Genomic DNA, 25931 nt, shown 5'->3' with positions numbered 1-25931 from the left:
AGGCCATGGCCACGTGGCGGGAGCAGCAGATGTGAGCGAGAAGTCCAGACGGACACGCTCCAAAGCCCTGATGGTGGTCGACGGTCACAGAGAGAGGTTCAGTTTTGGGATTAAGACTATCCTTGGGAGAGTCATTTAGAGTTTTCTCTGGACGAGACATACACCTGCACTTTTATAAAGAGCTATAGAACAGAAGGTCCACTTTTATTTTTTAGAAGTGACTTCCTGGATCCTCAGTGTGGGAGCCAAGCCCAATTCTGTCTGATGGTCACTATCATGCCACTGCTCTTCTTTTATTAAGTCCCACTCCTGATTTCCTGGGCCTGCATGTTCTGCTTGGCCCTCAGGTTTTTTCTCAGTAGTACGTTTCTCTTCTCTAGTGCCCTTGGTTTCTAGAATATGCCCGAATGACGTCTGTCGCATTTGGAAAAGTGGTGCCAAACTACGTGTGGATATCACATTGCTGGGATTTGAGAACATGAGCTGGATAAGAGGGAGGCGTAGTTTTATATTTAAGGGAGAAGGTGAGTGATTATATTCTGTTTTCAAGTTACACAGTGATTTTTAACCATCAAAATGTGTTCGCATTCTTATACTTTATATAAGTATAATACTTTATCTGATTCTCTCTGGGGCTTTTTTTTTTTTTTTTCTTTTCCTTTTTTGGTTATTGTTAACTTTTCAGCTAACAAAATTTTCAGTTAACTTTTCAAAACAAAATTTTTTGTTTTGATGTTTGGGGATCCACAAGATTCCCTAGTCCCAAACCATGGAGCTTTGAGTTTCTGGAAGCTAGAATTGACCCAGTATTGATTGTGGTTGTACTAATATTAGTCAGATTCACACTTACCATATAGTTTAATGTGGTCCTTTCCCCCTGTGAGGCCTAATAGTTTAGAGCAAGAGTCTGGAGGAGTTTTCAGTTCTGTTCCAGATTCTACAAGAAACTTCTGGAGAGGTTTGTGCCTTGATTAACCAGGAGGAAGTGTCTCTGGTCATCTGCCTCTGGGCCTTGCAGAGGCATGGAGAGCTTTTGAGTGTAGGGGAGGTAGAGGCTGTCGGAGCTATTGGCCTGAGTGTTTTTACCTCAGAACACACTGAGCTGGGGGAGTCTGCAGTTCCTCAACTTTATTTCTTTTTTGGATAGTTCTCTTAATTCTCTTGCCTGTTTCATTTACTTACCACCCAACACTGTTACCCTTTTGACATGTGAGCGTTGAGTTTGAGACTCTGTCTTGTATCTCACATTCCTGAGCGTTGAGTTTGAGACTCTGTCTTGTATCTCCTTATATTCCCTCCATAAGCAGGCGTGATCCTCCAAATGGAGGGTGAGAAAAATGGTATTGCCAGCCCAGCATTGTACGTAAACAGTTTACAGTAATTATATAAACCATATATTTTAAAAAGTACACAGATGTATTGCCAATGAAGAAGGCAAATTGTTTTAAATGCCTGCAACTCTGGGGAAGATGGCCTTTGGGCTGTGGAAACTGGCCAGATAATCCCCATGTAAGTAGGTAGTCAATAATCAATAGTCTTTAGGTTTTATCTGATAGCACTTGGCAGGGGGGGGCGGGGAATGTGAAAGATGATGCATTTTAACTTTTGAGGCTTCCTTGTTTTTGTGTCTTCCTTGCATGGCGCCTAGTTATGCTCTTGTTTCCATTAACAGACAACCGGGCAGAGCTGATGGAAGTCAACCACGATGACAGAGTGGTCACCACTGAGCACTTTGACCTTTCCCAGGAAATGGAGCGCCTCACTCTGGACTTGATGAAGCCAAAAGGCAGGGAAGTTGAGAGGCGGCTCACAAGCCCAGTCATTAACACCAGCCTCGATACTAAAAATATTGCTTTTGAAAGGTACGCATTTAGGTTCTGCATTTTAACGTCTAATCACTTTACTGCCATCTTTAGTGGCACGTAGATATGAATCGGAAATTACGGGTGGATTGGGATTTTTCTAATGTGGCATAATAAACAGTAGTGGGTTTTAACGTTGCTTTCTGTTCTAACCAAGTAGAAGACACAGCTGACATCCTCTTTCATAGATCATTTTTATAGCGTATTGGTTATGTCTTGGAGAAATGTCTTCATATTCTTTTCCTTTCTACTGGATTTTATTTGAATTTTTTGTTTTGACGTTTGGGGATCCACAAGATTCCCTAGTCCCAAACCATGGAGCTTTTGAGTTTCTGGAAGCTAGAATTGACCCAGTATTGATTGTGGTTGTACTAATATTAGTCGGATTCACACTTAACCATATAGTTTAATGTGGTCCTTTCCCCCTGTGAGGCCTAATAGTTTAGAGCAAGAGTCTGGAGGAGTTTTCAGTTCTATTCCAGATTCTACAAGAAGAAACTTCTGGAGAGGTTTGTGCCTTGGTTAACCAGGAGGAGAAGTGTCTCTGGTCATCTGCCTCTGGGCCTTGCAGAGGCATGGAGAGCTTTTGAGTGTAGGGGAAGTAGAGGCTGTCAGAGCTATTGGCCTGAGTGTTTTTACCTCAGGACACACTGAGCTGAGGCAGTCTGCAAGAGCCCTGAGTGTTTGCCTAGGATGTCACATCCAGCTCTCTGTAAACCAAAGCAGCATAACCTGAGCTAACGTGGATACATATTATCCTGGATTTAGGCTTTCTTTACTCTTAATGAATATACTGACTTTCCTCTCTTTCTGTTTTCTTTGTTTCCATAAAATTAGTTCTTAAGACTGAGAATTTTCTGTTGAGTCAAACGTAAGACTGAAGTGCCCTTTTCTTCTCATTTAGATAGAGCAGTGGAATTAGGACATCTGTTAGTAGCAGAAGAGAAAACCCAAATACCAGGCAGTGTGGTGTCCTGATACTGCTGCTGTCTGGGTAGTGGTACCCCTGTGAGGCAGGGTCAGTCCCCCATCGCCAGCCTTGCCAGGTGATGGCTGTCTACCAGGGACTCTCTGTGGCTTTGCCTGGTAGGGTCTTGGGAAGACCCCTGAAGCTTGGCACATGCCTCTGCAGACAGGGAGAGCACCTTCAGCTAGGTCTCTGTTGCTAAAGCTGGGAATAGAGGAGCCTGCCGTCACCGCTGCGGCCCAGCTGTGGAGACAGGGGTGGGAAGAACTGAGTGCCACTGGCAGGGCCGCTGAATGACTGTGTGGCTTTGGGGAGGTGGCTCGGCCTCTCCGGGTTCCCGTGTCCTTGAAAGAAACAAAGGAATGAATCTCGAGATGACGTTGCGAAAGTCCCCACGACCCTAAGATGTCATGAGAAGAGCTGCTATTCCCTGATTCATTGGCAGAGTTGCTCGAGTCAGTGTTCTTAAGTGTAACTTACAAAAGGGCACGCCAATTACTGGCGGCTGCCCTGCGGAGGATAGATGGTATGTGATGGCACGTTCCATTTGTATGGAGGACTAAGGTGTATTTGGTATTCGTATGGCCACGAGGTCTTCAGAAGGTTCAAGCTAGCCTCCTTTTGCAACTGGCAGTGGGTCTCAGAGACAGGGTTTCTGGTAGACAGCTGCTTTTTATGGTGGTGCTCGGAATTAGATATGCAGTCCATGAGTTTCTTGTGCATCAAGCAAGGATTGAGCCACTTGAGTGGTAGCAAAGGTGGGCACGCGTCCTTCCTGCTGGAGGGGGGAGTGTGTATTTGATTGAATCGGGAAGGTGTGCTCTCTTGTGATAGTCGTTCTCGCCCATCTCTTTGATCTGTTACGGAGAGCCTGAGGCTTGCTTCCTGCAGGAGTTTTCGGCCTGCCAGTGTGTACCCTCTGGCTGCAGTCTGGGTTTGTCTCTTCTCTGAAAGATTAGGCTCTGCCAGCCTGAAACAGAACATTCCCTGCCACCCTCAGAGCCTTTCTCCGAGTGGCTCAGCAGCCTCCAGGCCACAGCGCTGGCCCAGTGGCTCCTGGTATGGCAGTCTCGGCGGACACGGGCAGAGGTAAAAATGGCAAGAGGGGGAGCTGGTGTCCTCCTGTCATTTTCAGATGCCTCTGCATGTGATGTTAATCAAGGGCCAAGGAGTTATTAGAATTTTGGTTTTAAATTAGGTCGCTGAGTTTAATCAGCAAGCTGTCAGAGCGGGGCTGGAAAGGGGGGTGCAGCAGCTAGGGTTGCCAGCTGAGCAGATGCAGAGCAGTGAGCTGCATGGCGGTCTCCAGGGAGAGCCACGCAGCTCCGTCTCCCCAGCAGGCCCGCAGGATGAAGGAGAGCAGACGGAGTCATCCTTTGGTACCTCGGAAGACTGTGTGCCAGAAAACAGTTCCCTCCCAGGCCAAAATACCAAGTGACTTGGTGAAAGACAAGGAACTGAGGACTGAATCTGTTAACTAAAAGGACTCTCTCGATTTTCAATTATTGATGATTCAAAGGGGACTCTGGTTTATGAATCGGTGGGGACCCTAACCGCTTGCCCCCTGGATTTCGGGTTTGTTTCTGAAATGTGAAGTGGAGATAGCTAGCATCTGGTGTAATCCCTTTAGGGTTTCTCTCTCTCTCCCTCCATGGGTCATGCTGCCTAATTGTGGACGACTAATCGGAAAGGTAAAGTTCTGGTCCCTCCTTTCTCTGATGGGCTGTAACATACACATAAAACCCTGCATACCCCATCTGGACTAATGAAGCTGTCTGGAAACATGAGATGCAAATGACCTGTATCTTCTCTGTGGGTTGGCTAACCTTCCAGTTCCCAGAACTTCCTGTGTGATGCCCTACTTCCCTCTGGGGTCAGGGCAGAAGGCAAGCTGTTGTTCTCTGTGGGGCCAAGTGCAGCAGTCACAGCGGAGCTAGGATGTGATGTCCTAGACAAAAGGGCAGACCAGGCTGGTCAGGGCTCCCCTGTGAGTGGTGGTATTTCCCAGGGTGAGCTGCTTTGAAAATGAACCAGAGCCTCTTGGCCGCTCTGGGCTCTAAATGCATTTCTTCCCAGAAGTACGCTGAGTGGAACAACTGGGTTTTCAGGCACTTTACCAACGCCATAGCAGCCACCTCAGTGCTGGTCTACTTTAAAAGCAGTTCCACAGACCTGGAATGAATGCCTGGGCTGAAAAACTGCTTTTAACATAAGAACATCCTTTCCTCTGCTGCACCAGACCTGATAAAACATGTGACTCCCAAGCCGTTTTGCAGGCATTAATGGCTTCTCCAAGTGGCTTGCCACAGTGATGAGTTCCTTCCCCACCCGCTCTCTCCTGAGGAGCAGGACGGTCTGTGCCTCGTTGTTCTAAGAATTCCTCGACTGAGATGCGGCCGCTCATGGGGACAGAGCCACTGACGTCCATGCCCACAGTTACAATGATCCAGATAAATGCTCTGACCCAGATGCCACCTCGGGGCGAGCCCTTGGACGCTGGTTCTCTTCACTCGTGTCTTTAGGACAGCTGTCCAGTGAATGTCACCACCTTTGTTGCCGCCCTATGCTGGCAGTTTTTGTACAGAAGCCAAGAACGGAGGCTTTCTATGCCAGGGGTGAGGCCAGTTGATTAATAACTGTGGGAGGGGGTGGGGATCCTTAAGCCATCTGTCACCAAGAGCATCGTTTTGTGGACAATAGGACCATAATCATCAAGTGTCCTTCACCACCTTAAGCTGGGGGAAATAAACTATAAAGGCTGCAGGGATAAATCTGAATGGCATATTGTACATGTAGAAATTTGTGGTGTTCACTTTTTATCAGAACTAAATCCGGATTCTGGGGCTGGAGGACAGATAAAGCAGAAGTTGTTAATGGTTACGAAGCAAAGGTAAAAGGAAACTCTTAAAATAAGATTTAATATAGCTATTTAGCTTCTATGCAAATGAGGAGTCTGTTCAGATTTTTTCATGCCTCTGTGCCATGGAGATGCTCTGGGGAATAAAGTACTGCTTAGCGTCTCTCACTTGGATTTGTATCTTATCTGACGTTCAGAAAATAGAATAGCACGTCCCGAGGAGGTCCCTACGTATGCCAAAGAGAAACAGTGGTGTAGAGAAGTGAGTCCAGGTGCCAGTCGTCCCCATAGCAGTGACTGTTCCTTTAATTCTTTAAGGAGGAAAAGAAAGGATTAGACTCAAACCTGCATGTCGATCTTTTTTATAACCTGAGTGGGTTTAAAGAAAGAAAAAAAAAAAGTAAAGTAGCTTTAATGAGCCTCCATTTTCATAGTCAGCCTAATTGTAACCAGCGGCTTGACAGCCCACTCGCATGACATCAGTGCATTAAGAATACAGTTGTCAGAGTGGAGACAGCTGTCAGTCGGGTCCTCCGGCGTCTTGTCAGCTGGAGCTTCTGCTTGCTGGCTTTTCCATAGCCCTGCAGGCCAGCAGGGATTGCTGGCTCCTGATGCCAGAGCCAGGCACCGCAGGATCCTCTGGTGACCTCTGAGTGGGCAAAGACACTTACATCATGCTCCGCGGGACGCATTTAGACACAGTCGCTCCAGTGCTGTGTGGGTTTCCTCGAGTCTCTCATCATGGGGAATCCACGTATGGCACATACAGTTAATTCTGCTTACCGTGAGATTCGAGCTTCCAGACCCCCACATTCCTCAGGCGGCCTTGAGAACAGAGCCCTGACTCTGGTGGTGAGAATAATTTTTTGTCCGTAGATGGCATAGCTTTTTAAATAGTGACTTGCTGGTTTCCTTTAAGTCTTACACGGGTATAGAGAACCTTGTGTTCATTCTGTTTTCCTTCTGCCCAGAAGATGGCTGTCTAAGTCCTGTTATAAAATCACCATAGATCAGTACAGAAGCCCACAATGCAGCTTTGGGATAGGAATAGCACGATAGGATAGCACGATGGGAATCCAGCTGGGAGACCTAAATATCAGGACCTTTGTTTGAGGGTATTTAGCAACACAAAGGGCAGGCGGGAAGATGCAGCCATCCCTTTTCACTCCTCGGTATTTAAAACTGTCAGAGATGCAAATTAACTGCTGATGCATTTCTAAGTTGATAGCTTGTGTATTTTCTCTCAAGGATCCTAATGATTGTCAACCATTTCTCATCTTTATTTTGCTGCAATTTTCTTTTTTTTCTTTCTTTTTGTTTTTTGGCTTCAGCATTCTTGCTCTTGCTATGCTTATTTTTTGAGTTTTGATTCCCTGTGTCACTGTTTTCTTTTGCACACGTCTCTCAAGGTTTACACAGTAAACAATGTGAGTGTGATAACCAAAATCCGGACAGAACATCTGACCGAGGAAGAAAAAAAGCGATACAAAGGTAATCCTTCCTCTTTTGTTTAGCCTAGAAAGAGAGACACTTTGTTGGCTTCCTTAAGTTTGGGGGTGAATGTGGTCAGGTCAGGCTCATCCTAACCCTAACTTCCTTTTTACAAAAATGTCCTTAGTCTGGCCCATTCTTGAAGGTGTTACCCATAGTTGGCTTCAACTGGAATTAAAGCCATGCAGGAGGGGTTTGTTTTTGTCTTCTGAAGAACAATTGCTGGATCTGACCAAAAAAGTAGATAAGGGTATTGGAGAGTAGTTCTCGCTAGAATGAGCGATTCAGTCCAAACTCGCACCATGAAAGATCTGGACAGAACCTGGGCTCTGAGCCCACACACTGCCAATACGTGGTGGTTATATCTCAGCCCCACCAGTGGCCAGTTGTGTGGTCTTAAGTTACCTACCCTCTGTGGCTCAGGTTCATCAGCAGTGAAATGGCAATGCTCGGGAGGATGGGATGAGTTGCCGCATGCTAACTAACCTTTGGTAGCTTCCCACAGAGTGCGGCAAGCATGTGGTCATTGCTGGCCACCTCCACCACCACCACCGCTGTTACTAGGACTCCGTTTTGGCAGATGAGGACTCTGTGGCCCCCCCAGGCTCACTCCCAAACCCCAACTCTTTCTGCTTTAGTTCTTGTAACTGTTGCTCATCTAGGTTAGAAACCCTAATAAAAAATATCCTATAAGGGTAAATTAGCTGATGGTTATTGTAGATGATTTTACCAGTCTGCCCATAAATGGACTTCCTAATGTAGGTAGCTGGGATCCAGAACTTTAAAATAGGATGAGAATCTCTTTCTGCAGTCACAAGTAAGGTATAATGTTAGACATTAAACTTTCCACCCCCCCCTTCTGTAGCAGACAGGAACCCACTGGAATCTTTGCTGGGAACTGTGGAACACCAGTTTGGTGCTCAAGGGGTAAGTGGAAGCAGCGAGCTCTCACGTTCCAGAAAGGACATGACTTTTCTGTGCTGTGATGGCATTTACTGAATCTGACCAGGCCTCTCTGTCTGCAAGGCTGAAGAGCACTCCCAAGCTGAAATGTGAGATACTCTTTTGGAAGAGAAACAGATGAATCTTACAAATAAAGATTTTAGAGGAGGGTCGTGACTATGGAAATCAGGTGCTTTCTCTCTCATCTGTAAACTTAAAAAGGATTCAGGACTTTCTATTTTAACCAAGCACCTTAACATTTTCTTACTTGATCCTTACGAGAACTACGTGGAGTTAGTATAATGGCTGTCAGAGGGTCAGAAAAATAAGATTCCCTTTCCAGTGTCCCGAGCGAGAGCCTGACAGAGCTGGAACATGAACTCCAGGTCTCCCAGATCTTAGGTGCTTTCAGCTCTCTCTTTTTTTCTTTTTTACAGTCAGGAGATAGAAATGCTAAAGAGAGTGGAGAAATGTTTGACCTGGACAGACCCTTTAGGTTTCCTGTGTCCTTTCCTCACACCTTTGTAGATTTTCTTGTTCTGTACAGTAACTTGGTTAAAGAAAAGGCGGAGGGGGGTGATGACTAGAACTTCCCGACCTGTAGCTGGTTAACACGTCCACCTTAGAGGCTGAGTGCTGTAGGCCTCCACTGCGAACACCACTTGGCATTTCTGATTGCCCTGAGCTCTGGTTCGGCAGGACCTCACCACAGAACGTGCCTCTGCCAACAACCCCACGGCCATCACGCCTGAGGAGTACTTTAATGAAGAGTTTGATCTGAAGGACCGGGACATTGGAAGGCCGAAAGAGCTGACAATTAGAACGCAAAAGTAAGGGCCTCGTGGCCACACAGACTCGTTTCAGAAGTTGTGCTGTTTCTTGGGATCGTGTTGTCATTTTTCTGTCCCTTTCCTTTAAACATAATTTGGAAGTTACTTTAGCTGAGAAAAGCAAATAGCAGATTGCCCACTTTCTTCTTAGCCCTTCTCCAAATGGAGTTGAGATGGGATATAAGAATTCCTTGTATTTTTTACTGCCAGCAAGCTTCCGCTGATCCAGTGGCATGATCCACCAGCTATCAATTCCTTCACGCTTGCTGTCAATTCCGGCTGCTGCAGGGGGAGGTCAGCGTGCAGGGCATTTCTCCTGATGGCCAGATCGCATGGTCATCTGAATTCACGGGTCTAGTCCCTTCCCCGCTCCACATTAAGAGAAGTACGGTGGCTGGGAAGGCTGCAGTAAGGACGCTAGTGCCGTCTAGCCGGCCGCATAGGAGTCCTTCAGTTTCCCTGTCTGGGGGCAACGGCCTCACTCTTGTCTTGGTCCATCTTGCAGGTTTAAAGCGACGCTGTGGATGTGTGAGGACTTCCCGCTCTCTCTTGTGGAGCAAGTCATTCCCATCATTGACCTCATGGCCCGAACCAGCGCTCATTTTGCACGGCTGAGAGATTTCATCAAACTGGAATTCCCACCAGGATTTCCTGTCAAAATAGGTACTGTCTGCTAAACCACAGGAGCACCTGTAGGTTCTGCCCGTTTCTATGGGTGACAGAATGTGCTTCAGGGCACTGGAACATTTTTTTTTTTTAAGATTTTATTTATTTGAGAGAGAGCAAGAGAGAGCACAAGCAGGGGGCGGGGAGAGGGAGAAGCAGGCTTCCCGCTGAGCAAGGAGCTCGATGTGGGGCTCGATCCCAGGATTCTAGAATCATGACCTGAGCCAAAGGCAGACGCTTAACCTACTGAGCTACCCAGGTGCCCTGGCACTGGAACATTTTAGGCAAAAGTAGCAGATAGTAGATATAATGGAGGAGGTCACAATGATCCTCTAGCTTAATATGGTTTTTTAAAGAAGTGTTGTTGGGGTGCCTGGGTGGCTCAGTCGGTTGAGTGTCTGCCTTTGGCTCAGATCATGATGCCAGGGTCCTGGGATCAAGCCCCACATCGGGCTCTCTGCTCAGAGGGGAGCCTGCTTCTCCCTCTCCTCCCCGCTTGTGCTTTCTCTCTCTAGCTCTTACTCTCTCAAATTAATAAATCTATAAAAGAAAAAGAAAGAAGTGCTGTGGTTTTTGGTTCACTTTCCATATCAAAATTAAGAGATCCCCCAATCATCAGTTCTATTTACAAATGGTGCTAACAGATGTAAAAAGGCATAAAAATGTGACACATTCATTGTTTTCATGTCAAACTTAAGCAACAGATTAGATTGTTTTTGAGGAAGACCACTGACACCTTCTTTGATATGTAAGTATGTTTTAGGGCCTGCATGTTTTAGGGAATGCATAATCCCATACACAATACATAGAACTTGTCAGGAATTTAGAATTTGTATAGTTGCATATTTGCAACACATTTTTCAGTGTAGACTTGATCACTTATTCACTGGGATCTAGGAATAGCTGCTTAACCTCTCTGAATCTCAGTTTTCCCATCTGTATATTGGGCAGGATAGTTACGTTAATGTATTTGACATGGTACTAGCACAGTAGGCACTCAGTAAACGGTGGCTATTCTTGTAAAGTTCATTTATAAAAGCTTTTATTTTGTTAGAAATTCCCTTGTTTCATGTCTTAAATGCACGGATTACATTTGGAAATGTTAACGGCTGTAGCACTGCTGAAGAAACTGGATCTCAAAACGTGGAAGGGACCCAGGCTGATTCAGGTAAAAAAAAAAAAAAAAAAAAGTTGGGCTTTGTGGTTTAAAAACACACACACACACATATCCAGTTAATATACTAATTATTCAGTTTGACATTGGATTATCTTATGAAGTAGATCTCTGCACTGAATGAAAGAAAATTTTAGATTTTGTTTAGGGTCAGTGTAAAAACAGCCTGTAGAATATGACCCCACTTGTATTAAAAGAAAAATGGCATAGTTTTAAAAACCAACTTTATTGAGGTGTACTGAATATACAATAAAATGCTCTTGCTTTAAGTGCGATAGTTCAGTGCATTTCGACAAATGTGTGTACCCATGTAACCACCACCACAATCAAGATGTAGAGCATTTCTATCACCCCACAAAATTTCCTCAGGCTCCCTTGCCATCCATCCAGATTATCTTGTGGATGCTACTCTAAGTGGATTATTTACTTACTTTCCTGTTACTCCTTGGTAATATATAGAAATATAACTGAATTTTTTTTAGTTGTTTGTTTTACTGTGGTAAAATGCTGTTCTGTATCTTGGACTAGTTGAAGGATACACAGGCATTTATTTGTTTTATTATTATTATTTTTAAAGATTTTATTTATTTGACAGAGAGAGACATAGCGAGAGAGGGAACACAAGCAGGGGGACTGGCAGAGGGAGAAGCAGGCTTCCCACAGAGCAGGGAGCCCGATGTGGGGCTCGATCCCAGGACCCTGGGATCATGACCTGAGCTGAAGTCAGATGCCCAGCGACTGAGCCACCCAGGCGCCCCGTGTTGTATTATTATTTTTTGAGAGAGAGGGAAGGGACAGCATGTATGAGCAGGTAGCAGGGAGGGATAGAGGGAGAGAGAGAATCTCAAGTAGACTCCATGCTGAACATGGAGGCCGACGTAGGGCTCAATGCAGAACTTGATTCCATGACCCCAAGATCATGACCTGAGCCGAAACCAAGAGCCGGATGCCCAACCGACTGAGCCACCCAGATGCCCCATTTTGTTATCATTTTTTTTTTATTTAATTTACAGACATCTTACATACTTTCTTTTACGTGTTTACTGTATTTCATAATAAAAAAGGGAAAAATACAAAGAGACCTTGGTGTGACTGTGTACCTACATTGCATTTCTCAAAAGACATATAAGGAAATACTGGTTACCTCTGGACTTTGGAGGTAAGAGAAAGGGTGTAGGGAGAGAGACATCTTTATTTTTTTATGACCATGAGTTAATTTTATTATTAAAAAAACAAAAACAAAAAAAACCCCAAGACCAAAAGAAAAAGGCAATATTTTGGTACCTTTCTCTGTCAAGGTTATTGGTCCTCAAAATCTCTCTCACATAGTAGCAAACCTTGATTTTAATCATTTTAATGCTTTTGTTTTTTAATCGAACAAATTTTTATAAATTTTAAATTCTAAGTTTGAAGTGGAAATTTATTTTGCTGATTCCGGCACCGGACTGTTACCTTTTGTGTTTCAGCTTCCCAGGTGGCAAACTTTGAGGTGGATCAGTCTGTATTTGAAATTCCAGACTCTTACCACGTTCAAGATGATGGCAGAAATGTGCACTTACAAGACGAAGATTATGAGATAATGCAGTTTGCCATCCAGCAGAGTTTACTGGAGTCCAGCAGGAGCCAGGTGCACTTGGCGGGAGAGACGGCAGGGCATGGGAGGGTTCAAGTTGTAGCTGACTTGTGAGACTCACTGTACATCACAAGTTGGGCATATTCACAGTGTTTACAGAGATTCTGTTTTCTGCACCTGGTCTTTCGCAAAAGCTTATGTGACACCATGTGCACAGCCCCAGTCAGCATCATTCACAGGATGTCTCCCAACAGACTTTCCTTCTCCTTAGTTCACCTACGCAGCCCACAATCACGTATATTTTGGAGCAGGCTGTCTGATTTGCCAGTACTGAAATCGTAGGTCCACGCTAGCGTACACCATCCTGTTTTTTTCTAGAATATTGTCCACGTGTCGGTCGTCTTGTAAGAAGGCATGTGGATTTGAATCCCAGCTTCCTCCCAAAGGAAAACCAGTCACTGTGTTATGGTTGCTCAGTGAGTGATGAAAATGGTGGTTGATACTCTGTTAAGTTAGTTTTTTACTCCTGTGTTTTATTCTGTTGCAAGGGGTGTAGTCCCAAACTGTCAGAGTCTCGAGCTAAGGGTAGAGCTAAGGGTAGGGCAGACCAGGGTAGGAACAGCTGCCCTTGGTCTCCTCAGGTGGTTCTTCCTCCAGGTGTCACCTACCTGGGACAGTGCAGTGCAGAGCCTGAGCTCCTCCTTCCCCAGCGTCACCTCCTTCCATCCCCGCCCTCCTGTGGCTTCCTGATTCTGCTGGGGTGGGGGTTCTTTCTGTGTCCCCACCTTTTGGTGTCCTGGGCTCTGCTGTTTGTTCCTTGGTTTCTTGTTTCCTTCCATCGCTCATTCAGCACATGTTTGCAGAGTGGGGATTCTTTGGTGAAGCAGCCCCGGCCCCTGCACTCACAGGCCGCCTAAGCTTTGAGAGTGGTACCCACACTCCTGCTCATGGGCTACCAAGCTCAGGTTTTTGGCATTCTGGTTTTGTTCTTGAGACTCTGAGGTTGGACAACGTGCACCCTTCCCCTCCATTCCCCATCGATCCATTCTTTGTGTTTTTTTTTGTTTTTTTTTTTTTAAAGATTTTATTTGAGAAAGAGAGAGTGAGAGAGAGCATGAGAGGGGAGAGGGTCAGAGGGAGAAGCAGACTCCCCACTGAGCGGGGAGCCCGATGTGGGACTCGATTCTGGGACTGCAGGATCACGACCTGAGCTGAAGGCAGTTGCTTAACCAACTGAGCCACCCAGCCGCCCTCAATCCATTCTTTGAACGATTCAGTTTTCTGAAGCTGCTGGGCCAAGGGCCGCACCCAGAGCCAGCATATTCCCTTTGGGAAAAGCCCAGCTCCCGGACCTCATTGTCCCTCCAGGGCGTCTTCCTGCCCCTTCTGTAAGTTAGCTTATTCCCCCCACCCCCGATATCTGCGTAAACCTTCCTGACCATAAATTTTGCAAAAGGGAGTGGCCAAAGTCAAAGATGACAAGTGTTGAATTACGTATTGTCATCTCGCTTTACAAGAATGACCTCTTGTTCCTTTAAACTTTGCCCAGGGCTGTTTTGGATAGATTCTGTGTCAAGCATGAGAGGCTTTGGCCATTAAGCAGGGTAGTGTACCACATTCTACCTGACATTTAGGTGTCATTTTTGAGATCACTCACATCCCTATTCATTTTTCATGCGGCGTTATCAGTCACGGACATGGAAACATTTAAAATTTTGTTCTTGCTGCTTTCATCTCCTTATTGGTATGACACCCATTCCTTCCAGCAGGTATTCATGTCCATCATGTTTGTTCTTCGCAGGAACTTTCAGGACCAGCTTCGAATGGAGGGATCAGCCAGACACATGCCTATGACGCCCAGTATGAGAGGTGACTGGCGTGACTCTTAAGGATGAAACTGAGGCCGACACAGGCACTTAGTGTTGATATGGTTGTTGACTAGTTCACAGGCCATTGCCATTGGCAGACAGGCACCCAGTAAATGCTTTTTCAGTGGTCTGATCTTCTACAAAGAATGTATGCTCACACAGGATCTAGATGTCCTCAGTGGGAAAGTATATACAATTTTAAGAATGAGGAGGCTTTGGGGAAGAGATCCGGAGATGAGTAGATTATCTTTTTAAAGGAGGTGGTAAAGACTGCAAAGATGTGTTTTATGGAGTATTTTCAGGTACTCCAGGTGTCTATGAAAGCCTACTGAAGGAGAAGTTAGGTTTTGCTTTAAAACAGATCCAAATCCTGACGCCATCACCTAGCAGCTGGGTGATCCTGGGCAGCTTTGTTCGCCTGTCTGAGCCTCAGGTTTCTCACGTGTACACAGCACCCGCGTCTCCAGGGTTGCAGGGGATTGAATGGCAACGTGCCCGTGGGGCGCGTATAAAGTGCGTGGCATGCTGTGCTCTCGGGAGGCAGTTAAATGTAGATGCTGCCGCCGCCCTGATGATGCTAGTCATCCGTTTCTTCTTTCTGCCGCTTTTCCCCGCACAGGGCCATCCAGGAGAGCCTCCTCACCAGCTCAGAAGGCCTGGGCCCCGGCGCCTTGAGTGAGACGAGCCGTTTTGATAGCGACTTGCAGCTGGCCATGGAGCTCTCTGCCAAAGAGCTGGAGGAGCGGGAGCTCCGGCTCCGGGAGGAGGAGGAGGAGCTCCAGCAAGTCTTACAGCTGTCTCTCACGGAGAAATAGACCTTCCTGCTCACGGGCTGCACAAAGCAGAGGTTCTGGGCTGCACTGAAGTGCGGCATCGCCAGTGCCCCGGGGCTGAGGGACTGCACCTCGCATGGATGCGGCCCACGGCAGCTGCCCTTCCTTTCCACAGAGGTGCCAGACCAGGGGCTCCCAGGTCCATCCCTGACAACCCCCCCGCCCCGGGTAGGGGCTGGGGACCCACAGGCCCCATCTCCAGGCTAAGGGGAAGACAGCATTGGCACTTTCCATTGGCTGTGTTGGCTTGCAGGTCACATTTTTACTACCAGCTTTAGACAAAAACCCCAACCCCCGCAAGTTTGTAGATTAATTTTTATCAAGGAGTGATAACAAAACAAGTTACTGCAGAGTCAGGGTGCTTTTATATTATGACAGCAGCAGCCTTTGTAGAGCGTGGTTTATGAGAATTTATGAGACACATCTTCACAGTTCACCAAAGAAATGGATAATCTGTGCCGATCTACTTGTTTGTTTTTACCTTTATACAGGATTTCTAGGACACTATCCCTGCTCCTCCTCCATCTCCACCTTATTCCACCCCTCCCACCCCTCCCACCCCTCCCACCCCCAGCCAGAGTTCAAGAGGAGACATATAAACACTATGTTTTAGATTAGACTTAACTATTTGCAGCATCACGTTAGGATATACAAATGACCACGGATGTTGCCTTAGCCTTAAAAATTACCAGTAGTTTCAAACCACCTCACTCCACGCTGAGGGGTCTGATTTGAATTTCTAAAGGCACTTCCTTTGAGAGCAGGATCCTCTAGGCTAAATCCAAGGCAGCTAATCCTGGCCCCAAAGGAGCAGTGAGGAGAGCCTGAGGCTTGTTCTTGAAGGGGGCAAGCTGGCCAAAACATCGGACAGCACAGAACCAAACCAAGTGTGTTCCGCGCCCTCCCTAGGGACAGACTGCCATGGGGAGGTCAAGGGAGACCCCACTCCAGGCCTAGGCTCACTAGAGAGGAAGGGGTGGCCTTGCAGTTCGGAAGGGAGCTACGGGCGGAGCTCAATAGCTCCGCATTCAAAAGGGAAAATGAGGATTCCGCATTGCTTTTTAGAGTTCAAATCAACATCTTTCTGGATAAATATATTTTGTAACAGAATCTTTTTATTATTTTTAAAAGATAGAAAAACAACTACTCCCATCAGTAGCAATACAAGGGTATACATTTTCACCAGATTTTCTCAGGCCTTTTTTGGATACCTTTAGTAGTTTAACCAGTTGATCTGACCCTTCTGTAAAGAAGCACCGCACACCACACAGAAGAACCCCGGGGAGGAGAGCTGAGGGGGCCGCACTCTGGCCTGTCTCTTCGTCCCCACAGGCTGCACTGACATAACCCGGTCACAATGGCCTCCTCAGCTCTGCGTTCGTCTCCCCTCTGCTGCGCTGCTTTCAGGATGGGGGAGAGACCGAAACTACGCTGCACTTAGCATTGCTCTTGGTCACAGAGCCCCGTGCTTTGGACGGCCCACAACCACCAGCCGTCTCGGTCACGGTCCCACCCGAACTCCTCCTGCGGCGCACACGAGGCCAGGGTACCGCGGCGTCCCGCGGGGTGCAGACACGCAGCCCGGCGTTCTGTTGGCTCTGCGTTCGCCCCGAGCGAGGACGCGTGCTGGGAAGGGCCGCAGTCCAGCCGCATCGCTTACTGGGGTGAATCACAGTAACATCGGTGTTTGCGTTCCACGGTCCTGCCTCCTGAGGAAGACGACTCCCCGGGAAGTCAGTTAAAAAGGGCCCGATCCTTGTGTCAGTCAGTTGCAGCGTTTTCCATCTATGTGCTCGCTCTCTGAAAATGCCAATAAAGACTGCTTCCCGACAGGGTGCTCGTACAGTAGCCTAGCCAGCCTTTGGGTCTTTTTTCCTTTCCGCGTGGTTTCTTCGGGGGCTCAATGTCCCCACACTTCCTGTTTCGTGTGTGACTGGGACAGGGCAGTGCCTCGCGACACTCGGCGTCCGTTTCAAAGGCGACCTGCTCCTCTCAGCCTGCCCACCCGGGGTCGTACAGTCCGCACGCGCCCCTGCTACTCGTTTCACACGGAAACTGAGAGCCGGCCAGCGCTGGGGCTGCCGGGAGACACTGGTGGTCCTGCAGGAGGTGGGCTGGCTCTTGTGGAGTCCGGGAAGCCACGCCAACATCAGGTCGCTCATGGGACTGAAGATGCTCCCCTCTGAGGCTGAAGTGCTCGGTGAGGCTGCTCTTAGAAGGTCAGGTAATAATTTGGGCTTCCAGATTTAGCCTACACCCAATTACGTTGGTATTAAAAAACGGGGGCATGGGCACCTGGGTGGCTCAGTCGGGTAAGCGGCTGCCTCCGGTCCAGGTCATGATTCCAGGGTCCTGGGACCGAGTCCCTACATCAGGCTCCTTGCTCAGCGGGGAACTTGCTTCTTCCTCTCCCCCTGCCCTAACCCCCTGCTTGTGCTCTGTTTCTCTCTCAAATGAATAAAATCTTAAAAAACAAAACAAAACAAAACAAAAAAAACCAACACATAAAAACACAAACGGAGGCAGTGACCAGTGAAAAACATTTGGGCTCCAGAAACAAGGTCTTGGTATTTCCAGGAAGATGTGAAGGAGCTGCTTTGCTTTGGGGGAAAGTAGAAAATACTCTGAGCCAGTGGGGCACTATGAAGAAAACTCCATCGCCTTAGGCCAAGGGACGCAATACCTGTGGATTACTTAATGAAAAAACTAATAGTTTCTTCACCTTTAGGTTCACTAAAGCTTAGGTAGTTCAATACCAGCGGGAAACTGAGCCACTTCTGCATGGAAGACAGTGCCAGGAACTAACTATAACAAAGTGCTTTAGACATTCTGCTCCACGAGCAAGCTCGACACACCGTATGTAACGTGAGGTGTCTGCCTCTCAAGGAAGCGAAGTCTGCTCCACATAATGACTGGAAAGAGACAGACAGAGACTCACTGTACCCACGGGTTTCCTGCTGAATGCCGAAGACCTCAAGGAAAACGGGCTGCAGGACAGCCGCCTCACGGGAAGATTCGCAGTGCAGTTAAGTGATGGGGTTCAAAGTCCAAACTAGGCCCATGTCTGGAAATGTGTGGATTTCAGATTGAGGTCCAGCTGAAAAAAATGTAGTATTAATAAGACTTCCAGAGACCCCAAATCCCAAGCAGCACTTACATATTTATTAATCTCTATTTTAAAGTTAAGATTAATCTAAGATTAATCATTTTTATGATTGGTATAAATGAATACGTTCATTTGGGTACACGGTAGGTATTCTGAGCACAGTTCGATTTAGGAGGCTTAGGCTGCCTCCCCACCCTGTATTCCCAGAGACACAGGTAAAGGAAATAATGCCACTTGAAAAGTACGAGTGGTCAGTCCTGGTGCATAAAAGTTTTCAGTAGAGTTCTGTGTTCTCTCTCTCTCCCAGAATTGAGGTTTGTATCCTTACTCATCTCTGTAATAAGCTGCTTTCTACAAAGATTACTCTGTCCGCCTTTTGCTTGTAATCTCATGCTCAACAGATGGTATTGTTAGAATGAAGACGTAGGCTGGGTTTTGGATTTGTACATGGAGTACCTATTGCAAGGTTGTTTCAGAAAACTGGAACATGATTCTATGTAAGCTGCCTAGTGATTACTGAGCAAATGGCAGTTTATAAGGTTGGTTAATGGGCCTACCAAGTTTTTACTGTTTCCCTCTAAAATCCTAAAAATTTCAATTTTTTAGGCAGTGTATCAAAATACGGCGTTCCAGATGAGGTGGGGATGCACCCTCCTGGGACTTAGCGGTCAGTGCCAGCCTTTCAGAATCCCACCTGCTTCTCCCTGCAGTCCATCAATAACCCTGTTTTTTATGGGACAGGCCAAAGGTGGTGACCCCACCCTTGTTGGTACTGGTTTCACGGTGTTTGATCTTCATCATAATTAAGAAAGATAAAGTGTGTACAGCACCACTTCGCAGATGAAAAAAACCGAGGCTCTGCAGAAGCAGGGACACAAATCCAGGTCTTCAGACCCCTGGCCCGGCCTGAGATGACTTGTGGCTCAGTCTCCCGAAATAATACCTTGTCTTGCGGCAACTGTCTTACTTCACATACAAATTTTAAAATGCAACTTCACGGTGCTTCCCTGAGTAGATCAGACACGAACACACACCTGTACTTTAGATGCTTCGAAAATAATCACTAGGAGTCAAATAGCATGTAAGATTTTACTTTAATTTTAATTGACACTTTGCCCAAAAGCACAGAACAGTGAACGTTTCAATGGCTCAATGTTAGGGTTACACACAAAATCCTTAAGTCCAACAGTTACAGTATCCCACATTAGTTATTTCACATTCAGTGTGGGTTGTTAAAACACATCAGTGCAGTGACTGGAATACAAGACAAGCATTTCAGTTTAATAACAAAGAAAATTAAGCCTAGCACCTTTAAAATAAATACTGATAACCACTTTGTAAGTACAAAAGTATCTTTTCAATAGGAAAAAAAAAATCCAGTTCAACAATGCAAAATAGCAGCATTTTCAAGGTTGAGATGAAATCTGTGTTAACACACATCCACCCGCCACTTGGCCTCCTACCATGAACACACACTTCTGTGGGTTGAGGACCTGCCCACCCCGGGCTAAAAAGAGCTCCTGCTGAGTTTCTTTTAGATTCCACATCTGAAAAGCTGCCACAAGTTTGAGGCCAGGGGCTGGAAAGGCTTGCGTGCAGTCCCAGGGAGATCCATGTGCTTCAGCAGGATGGAGCGCTTTTTCAGATGGGCCAACCAGTAACATTTCCAGCCCAACTCCGAGCCTTGCAGCCCCAGGCTGCTCCTGGTCACAGGCCTAGCTGATGTGACCCCGAATTCGGGGGGGGGGCACACAAGTGCAGAGCCCGATGTGGCACGAGGAGTGACGGTCTACGTTCCCTAGAGCCGACACTGCTCTGCAACCAGGGCAGTCCAGGCCAACGCAATCTAACTAAACACAGACGTGATTCTTAACCCCACTGTGGTCAAATGGTTCTCAAGGACGGAATGTCTACATGTTAAGTATTCCCCCTATGAATATTTTCAAACATTCAGGATTAGTCCTTTCCAGTGTGGTTTTCCCACCACTCGCATAGTTAACTGTTTTCCCATCTTTATACTGAAACTTGGAGCTTCAGGTCTTACTTGTAACAAGTGTTAAGTGCAGCCAGATATACAAAGAAACACCAAAAGCAGACTCTGTTATTTACATTACAGCATTAGGAAAAAATAACTGCCAGATGTTTTTTCTAAATCATTTCACATTTATCAACTGTCCAGACTGAAGGTCATTTCCAAGTGGCAAAGCTCTGATTCCAACTTCTCCAATGACCCATGTGCAACACAATTTATTCTTTTCCCCAATACTCGTGGAAGAACTTCTTCGCTTGGCTGTCACCGACGCCGAATGGGCTTGTAGACACAAAGTGCCATAAGGATCATGGTCACCAGCAGGATGCTGAAAATGGTTCCCATCAACACTGCAAAAGGAAAACAGGTTACCTCCTAACGGCAGCTCCACGTTCTGTCATTCATCCATTCTTTGACGATGATTTGTCAAATGCCACTCAGTGCCAGGCACTGTGCCAGGTGTGTGGGAAACAGCCACCAACAGATTCTCTCTTGGGATGTTTCAGGGGAGGAAACGTAATCAAGTAAGAGCAGCTCACAGGGCCTGAAGAAATGTGACAGTGACGGGGGCAGGGGCCTGGGGGGGTAACAGTAGGTAGGGCAGTAGAGAAAGCATCTGAGGAGGTGACACGCAAGCTGGGACCGCAATGAAAGGAGGAAGCCAGCCCCATGAAGATCTGCAGGGAGAGCACTGTGGCCCGAGGGTCAGCAAAAGCAAGCCCTCGGAGCCAGACAAGCCCAGAAAACCAATGAACAGAAAGAGGCAAGCATGGCTGAGGGGGGAAGAAGCAAGGCAGGAAATGAAGCCAGAGAGCAAGGCTGCAGCTAGTTCGTGCAGGGCCTCGTGCCCATGAAGGCAGCATGGGTTTACTGTAGGTTTAAAGGAAGGGCCGAAGGCAAAGAGTGACATGATCTGATTCAGTTGGGAAAACAGATCCTTCTGGCTGTACAGAGAACCATCCGATTGTAGGAGACAAGAACAGAAGCAGGGAGCCCAATGTTTTTAAAGCCATTCGTAAAAACTGGAGATGGAAAAAAAGAGTAAAGCATTTCAATCTCTAGAAGAGACAAAGGCCTTCTGACCCAAGAAGCAATGAACTAACTTCACAAACCTATTCCATTTTGGAGTCAATTTCACGTCTAAAATCTCCAGGGTGCTCAGGTGAGAAATGGGGCCCCCAACTGATCACTCAGGTTGAGCTCCGGTATAGGACTAGACCTAAGGCTTTCATGTAACCAACAACCCACTGAAGGGAAGGGCAATCCCATTTGTGTGACTACCTCAGAGCTCTTATGACAGTTCCAAATGTTACCTTTACCAAGCAAGTGTACATTTGTTTGTAAGGATGTGGGCCCATCCCAGGTTCCAGTGGGAGCCTAACCATGGCTGTTCTCCAGTGTGGCTACTGAAAAAAACAAGATTTGACCACAGTTCTATGTAAATCCGTAATCTGGGCGTATTTGTGACCCCTACAAAATGCCCCCACATGGAACCCAGTTATTTAAACAATGACCACATAGAAACACTTCTTTCGGTGAGGAAGAGGAAGAAAGAACGTGGGTGACAAAGACAACCTACTACCCATATAAGCTAAATGTCCTATCTCAAAACAGGCCTTGTTACCTAAATACTTGCTCTTATTTTCAAAGTCTTGAATTCCACAAATTTCTAAGGTTCTCACTGCAATTGGACCTCAAGTAGCCTTACTCCATTTAAACCATTTTCTTGAATTTGACATTCTGAAAGGACTCTCAAAAACAAAACAACCCCACCCCCACCCCCCACCAAAGCAGGAATGCAGGGGGCTGGGAGTGGAGAATGGAATCTCAAAAGGCATTTAAAAAGGTTTAAAATCATGGGTTGTTAGGTACATAATGTCCATTTGGATAGCTATCCATTTGGGGCTTGATGAATTCTCCCATTCTTCATCTTTTTTATCTCTCCTGCACTTTGCACATAGTTATTAGTTGCCTGAACGGTAGGCTCAGGCAGAACCTAAGACTATTTAGGCCCTTCCTTACTGGTCACTTCCCATTGCTGAGCTTCATTTCCTACAGCTATAAAATGTGGCAAGTGAAACCCACCTCAAGAGGGTTTCCTGAAACCCAACTGTGGTAGCCTATGAAAAGCACTCAAGAAAGTGCAGACATACAACATGCAGACGATAAATGAAAGCTGTTATGACCAAAACAGGCAACACAGATGGCACAGTGGTCAAGAATCCAGGGTTTGGGGTCAAACCGTCTGGGCTCCCATCTACACTGACAGGCTATGTGTTCTCAAATAAGTTACACAATCTCTCTGTTTCCTCCTCCGAAAGAAATACCCACTGCACAGGATTGTTTAGGGTAGTGTTTTCCAAACTAGTCCTGTGGCAAAGGACTAGTTTTTATAACTTGTATGTTATATGACTATGTTCATGACTAGTAAGCAGCTCCTTCTACCTATGAAACATGTCAGTCCAGGGACACCTAGGACTGGTCTCTACTTGCTTGGATGTTTCAACAGGGTCAAATTGTTAAATTCCTAAACACTCTATTTCTGTAGTCCTCTCTTTGCAGATAGTTTGGAGACTCCACTGGTCTGCAGACCACTCTTTGAATAGTATTATTGTACAGCAGTGGTTCTCAACCAGGAGGATTTTGCCCCCAGTGGACAGCTGGTAATTTCCGGAGAGATTCTGATTATCTAGACTGGGAGTCAGGTGTGCTACTGGCGCCTAGTGGGTAAAGGCTGGGAATGCCACCCAACATCTTACATTGCTCAGGAGTGTGCCTCACCTCCCCCACAAAGAACCATCAGGTCCACCATGTCACAGTACCCAGGTGGAGAAACTCTGCTCCAAAGGACTAAGCAGCAGAACATGTGGAAACCACTCAGCAGGGTGCTAGGTACACAGTAAGTGGCCAATACCTAAATTCAATACAGGAATTCATGTAGTGTCAAGAGAATCCAAAAACGATACTACACAGCACAGAGATACAGATGCATCACTGATGTGCAGTGGAAAGAAAGGGCTTTGGCAGAAGAGAAGGAGTGATTGTGAATCTTGTCAAGCTCTAAGCTCCAGGACCCCTTCCATGGCCCACGTACACCATATGTACCTAGGCGTGTATTTATAGGTCTTTGAGAGCTCCTCCCAAAAAGTATGTTTCAAGCTCCACAAAACCTAGGTTCCAGGGCTGGTTTCCTATGTTCTCTGAAAGTCCTGTGCCCACGAAACCTTTAGTAAGCAGACACGGCATAAAGCGAAAAAAGTTACCATTAATGTACATGGAAAAAATTCTGAGCTTCCCAGACCCCAAAAATAACCTTAGGCTTTTCTGACACCCTGAGACACATTTTAGCTAAGGGATACACAAAATAAATCGAGAACACGCACAGATACTCACAGACACGTTTCAAAGCCATAGGGGCATGATGCTAAGACGCTGAGTGTGGTTCCGGGGACGGAGTTTGGTGGTGCCACTCTCGCTGCTCGGGGTGTGCAGTGCTAAAAAAAAACTGCTGAGCGCTCTTTCCACTTTTTGCCATTTTTTGTAAAAAGGAAAAATCCTCTTCGGATTTCTTTAGGTTAGCGAAAACAGATACTAACTTGGGTCTTTCCTAAGAGTGAAAGGGCATAACGAGAACTTTCGAAAAGCAGAGGGGGGGGGGGGTACCAGTACCGGCTCCTACCGCTATCCTCGCTGTGTAAACGTGGGCAAATAACTTCACCTCTCTGAGTTTCATTTTCATTCGGAAAACGGGGCTGCAATTCTCAGCTTTCTCATTAAGCCACCCTTGTTGCCTAGCCCGGGCCCACGCAGCCAAAGACGGAGCCCGACTCCCAACTCATTCGCGCAAGCAGGACACAAGCGGAGCCTATCTCGCACCAGGCCTGCCGCGGAGTGGGACGGGCTCAGGCCGGCCGCACCTGCACCCCCGGCCCCCCACGTCCCCTCCTCCCCCACGTCCCGTGCACCCGCCGCCAGCCGGCCCGCGGCCGCTCACCCAGGTTCTGCCCACGCAGCACGGCGTACGGACGACTCCGCTCCGGCGGCTCCACGGGGCTCGGGGCCTCCGCCTGCCGCGCCAGGAGGCTGCCCAGGCCGAAGAACAGCCACCAGCACACAAAACGCGACATCTTTCCCTGCCGCAGCAGCGGAGAGCGCACTTCCGCCAAAAGCCCCGCCTCCGTCCCCGCCCCCGTGACGCCTTCCGCCGCTGCCTCCGCCCACCCGGCGTGGGCGTTGCCAGGGTAACCATACGCCCGGGCAGAGTGTTGCCCTGTCGCGCGAGGTTCCTCCGGGATTGACATTCCCCTTGGCCAACGTTTCCGCCCGGGCCAATTTTTAGCGGGATCACCGGTCCGTCTGGGGCAAACGTCCATCTCGATCACCATTCCGCCGTGAGCAACGTTTCCCTTTTTGTGAGTACCAGGCGGGCCTCTTTCTATACAGGGCTTTTGGGTCCGTTTTTGCGCCTATCGAATATTTTTTAATGAATCCTTGTATTTTCTTATTAGATCTTCGCTACAGGCCCAAGAAATAGACACTGTATTGCCATTTGATAAATGCCACCTTCTCAGAAAGCCCTTACCTGGACATCCTTTTCTAAAATTGCAACCCTCCCACTCGCTCAAAATACATATACTCTCCCTACCCTTGTTCCCTCTTTCATCCCCCATCCCTCTTAACTCATCCCCATTTTCCTTATACAATTAGTGTACACTTGGCTATTTTCGGAGTACCTGCTATCCTCCCTAGAATGTAAGGTCCCCCAAGGCAGTGTTTTCGTTCTTGCTCACTGCTCTGTCCCAGAGCCTAGAATGATAACATAATAGGTGCAGTAAAGGGTTGCTGAATAAATGAGCAAACAGAGCTTAGTTAAGTGTTTGGCTTAAGGCTACACCTCATTTTTAAGGCTTAATTTATAGTGGGGTTAACACTGTTTCCCTCACAATGTATGTGTGATGCAAAGAGATGGAAAAACATTCTCTCAACTCTCGATATGGTCCTAGCTTGTGAAAATAAAGAGAAGCCTTGTCAATGTGGACTTCGCATGCTAGAAGGGGAGGCTGGAAGGGACAGTAACAGCACTCAATGTCGGCTATAGGAAGGATTGTCAATTACAGATCCAACCCAAGAATCCTCAACAGGAAAGAATCATCAATTACAGGGCCCAGCAGGAAAAGATGCACATTCCATCTCCTACAAGAAATTGACAACCCCTGCAACCCAAACAACCCCTTAATTCTTGCTTTTCTCCAATGGACTTTCCTTCAAAACAACCTCTCCGAACTTCCTCCTTCTTTGCCATAAAATAAGTCCCTCTCCTTTGTTTGTTGAACTTGTCTATGGTTTTGCCATAGCTTGCAGGTTCTGAATTGCAATCTCTATTAATCCCAAGTAAATGCAATTTTGCTGGTCAAATATCTGATTGTTTTTTTAAACCTTAACAGGAGGTCCCAAAGGGGACTGTCTTAATTTATTCAAAAAAATATATAATAGATGCCTCTCACTCCCCTGATCTCATATAACTTTCATGCTAGTTAGAAAGACAGATATTCAATAATCACACAGAATTACTTAATTCAAAATTGTGATAGATGACATAAGAAGAAATAACAACAATAATAATCAACAATAGTAATACAATATAGTAGTAATACAATACAATAGTAATACAATACAATAATAATCAACAATAGTAATACTGAGTTTAGGCATCTGAAAGGAATATTGCCATTA

The 25931-nt window shown here is 46.7% G+C and overlaps 3 protein-coding genes across 15 annotated transcripts in view; 2 read left to right on the top strand and 1 right to left on the bottom strand.

Annotated features, from left to right (window-relative positions):
• ANKRD13A (ankyrin repeat domain 13A) overlaps positions 1-16916 on the top strand; it is a 34152-nt gene extending 17236 nt beyond the window's left edge. For 2 of the 3 annotated variants that reach the window (XM_045870434.2, XM_045870436.2), the window contains 11 exons: positions 381-524; positions 1673-1862; positions 5653-5719; positions 7096-7177; positions 8043-8104; positions 8819-8949; positions 9455-9612; positions 10670-10783; positions 12256-12416; positions 14164-14231; positions 14850-16916. In XM_045870434.2, coding sequence (XP_045726390.1) covers positions 381-524; positions 1673-1862; positions 5653-5719; positions 7096-7177; positions 8043-8104; positions 8819-8949; positions 9455-9612; positions 10670-10783; positions 12256-12416; positions 14164-14231; positions 14850-15045 — 1373 coding nt within the window. In that variant the 3' untranslated portion in view covers positions 15046-16916. The remainder of the gene's footprint in view (positions 1-380; positions 525-1672; positions 1863-5652; positions 5720-7095; positions 7178-8042; positions 8105-8818; positions 8950-9454; positions 9613-10669; positions 10784-12255; positions 12417-14163; positions 14232-14849) is intronic. The other variant, XM_045870435.2, reaches the window with a different exon arrangement.
• A 2335-nt stretch (positions 16917-19251) lies between these two features.
• CUNH12orf76 (chromosome unknown C12orf76 homolog) lies at positions 19252-24375 on the bottom strand. The gene is made up of 2 exons (XM_045870438.3): positions 24193-24375; positions 19252-20548 (listed from the first exon to the last, which is right to left on the bottom strand). Exons 1-2 carry the CDS (start codon positions 24323-24325, stop codon positions 20463-20465), a joined length of 219 nt encoding a protein of 72 aa, XP_045726394.1. The 5' UTR covers positions 24326-24375; the 3' UTR covers positions 19252-20462.
• A 95-nt stretch (positions 24376-24470) lies between these two features.
• Positions 24471-25931, top strand: part of LOC123840789 (uncharacterized) — a 40818-nt gene continuing 39357 nt past the window's right edge. For 4 of the 11 annotated variants that reach the window (XM_064578517.1, XM_064578516.1, XM_064578514.1 and 1 more), the window contains exon 1: positions 24490-24610. The gene's annotated coding sequence lies outside the window, so the exon portion shown is untranslated. Of the gene's footprint in view, positions 24611-25931 lie in introns of all 11 variants that reach the window. The other 7 variants (XM_064578507.1, XM_064578508.1, XM_064578506.1 and 4 more) reach the window with 5 other exon arrangements.

Source organism: Mirounga angustirostris, unplaced genomic scaffold (genome assembly GCF_029215605.1).
Source record: "Mirounga angustirostris isolate CCGP_5_RB_7025 unplaced genomic scaffold, mMirAng1.0.hap1 SCAF_14, whole genome shotgun sequence".
NCBI classification, from domain to species: Eukaryota; Metazoa; Chordata; class Mammalia; order Carnivora; family Phocidae; genus Mirounga; species Mirounga angustirostris.
Note: the sequence above shows the minus strand (reverse complement) of the source record. Positions and strands in the feature narration are given on the sequence as shown.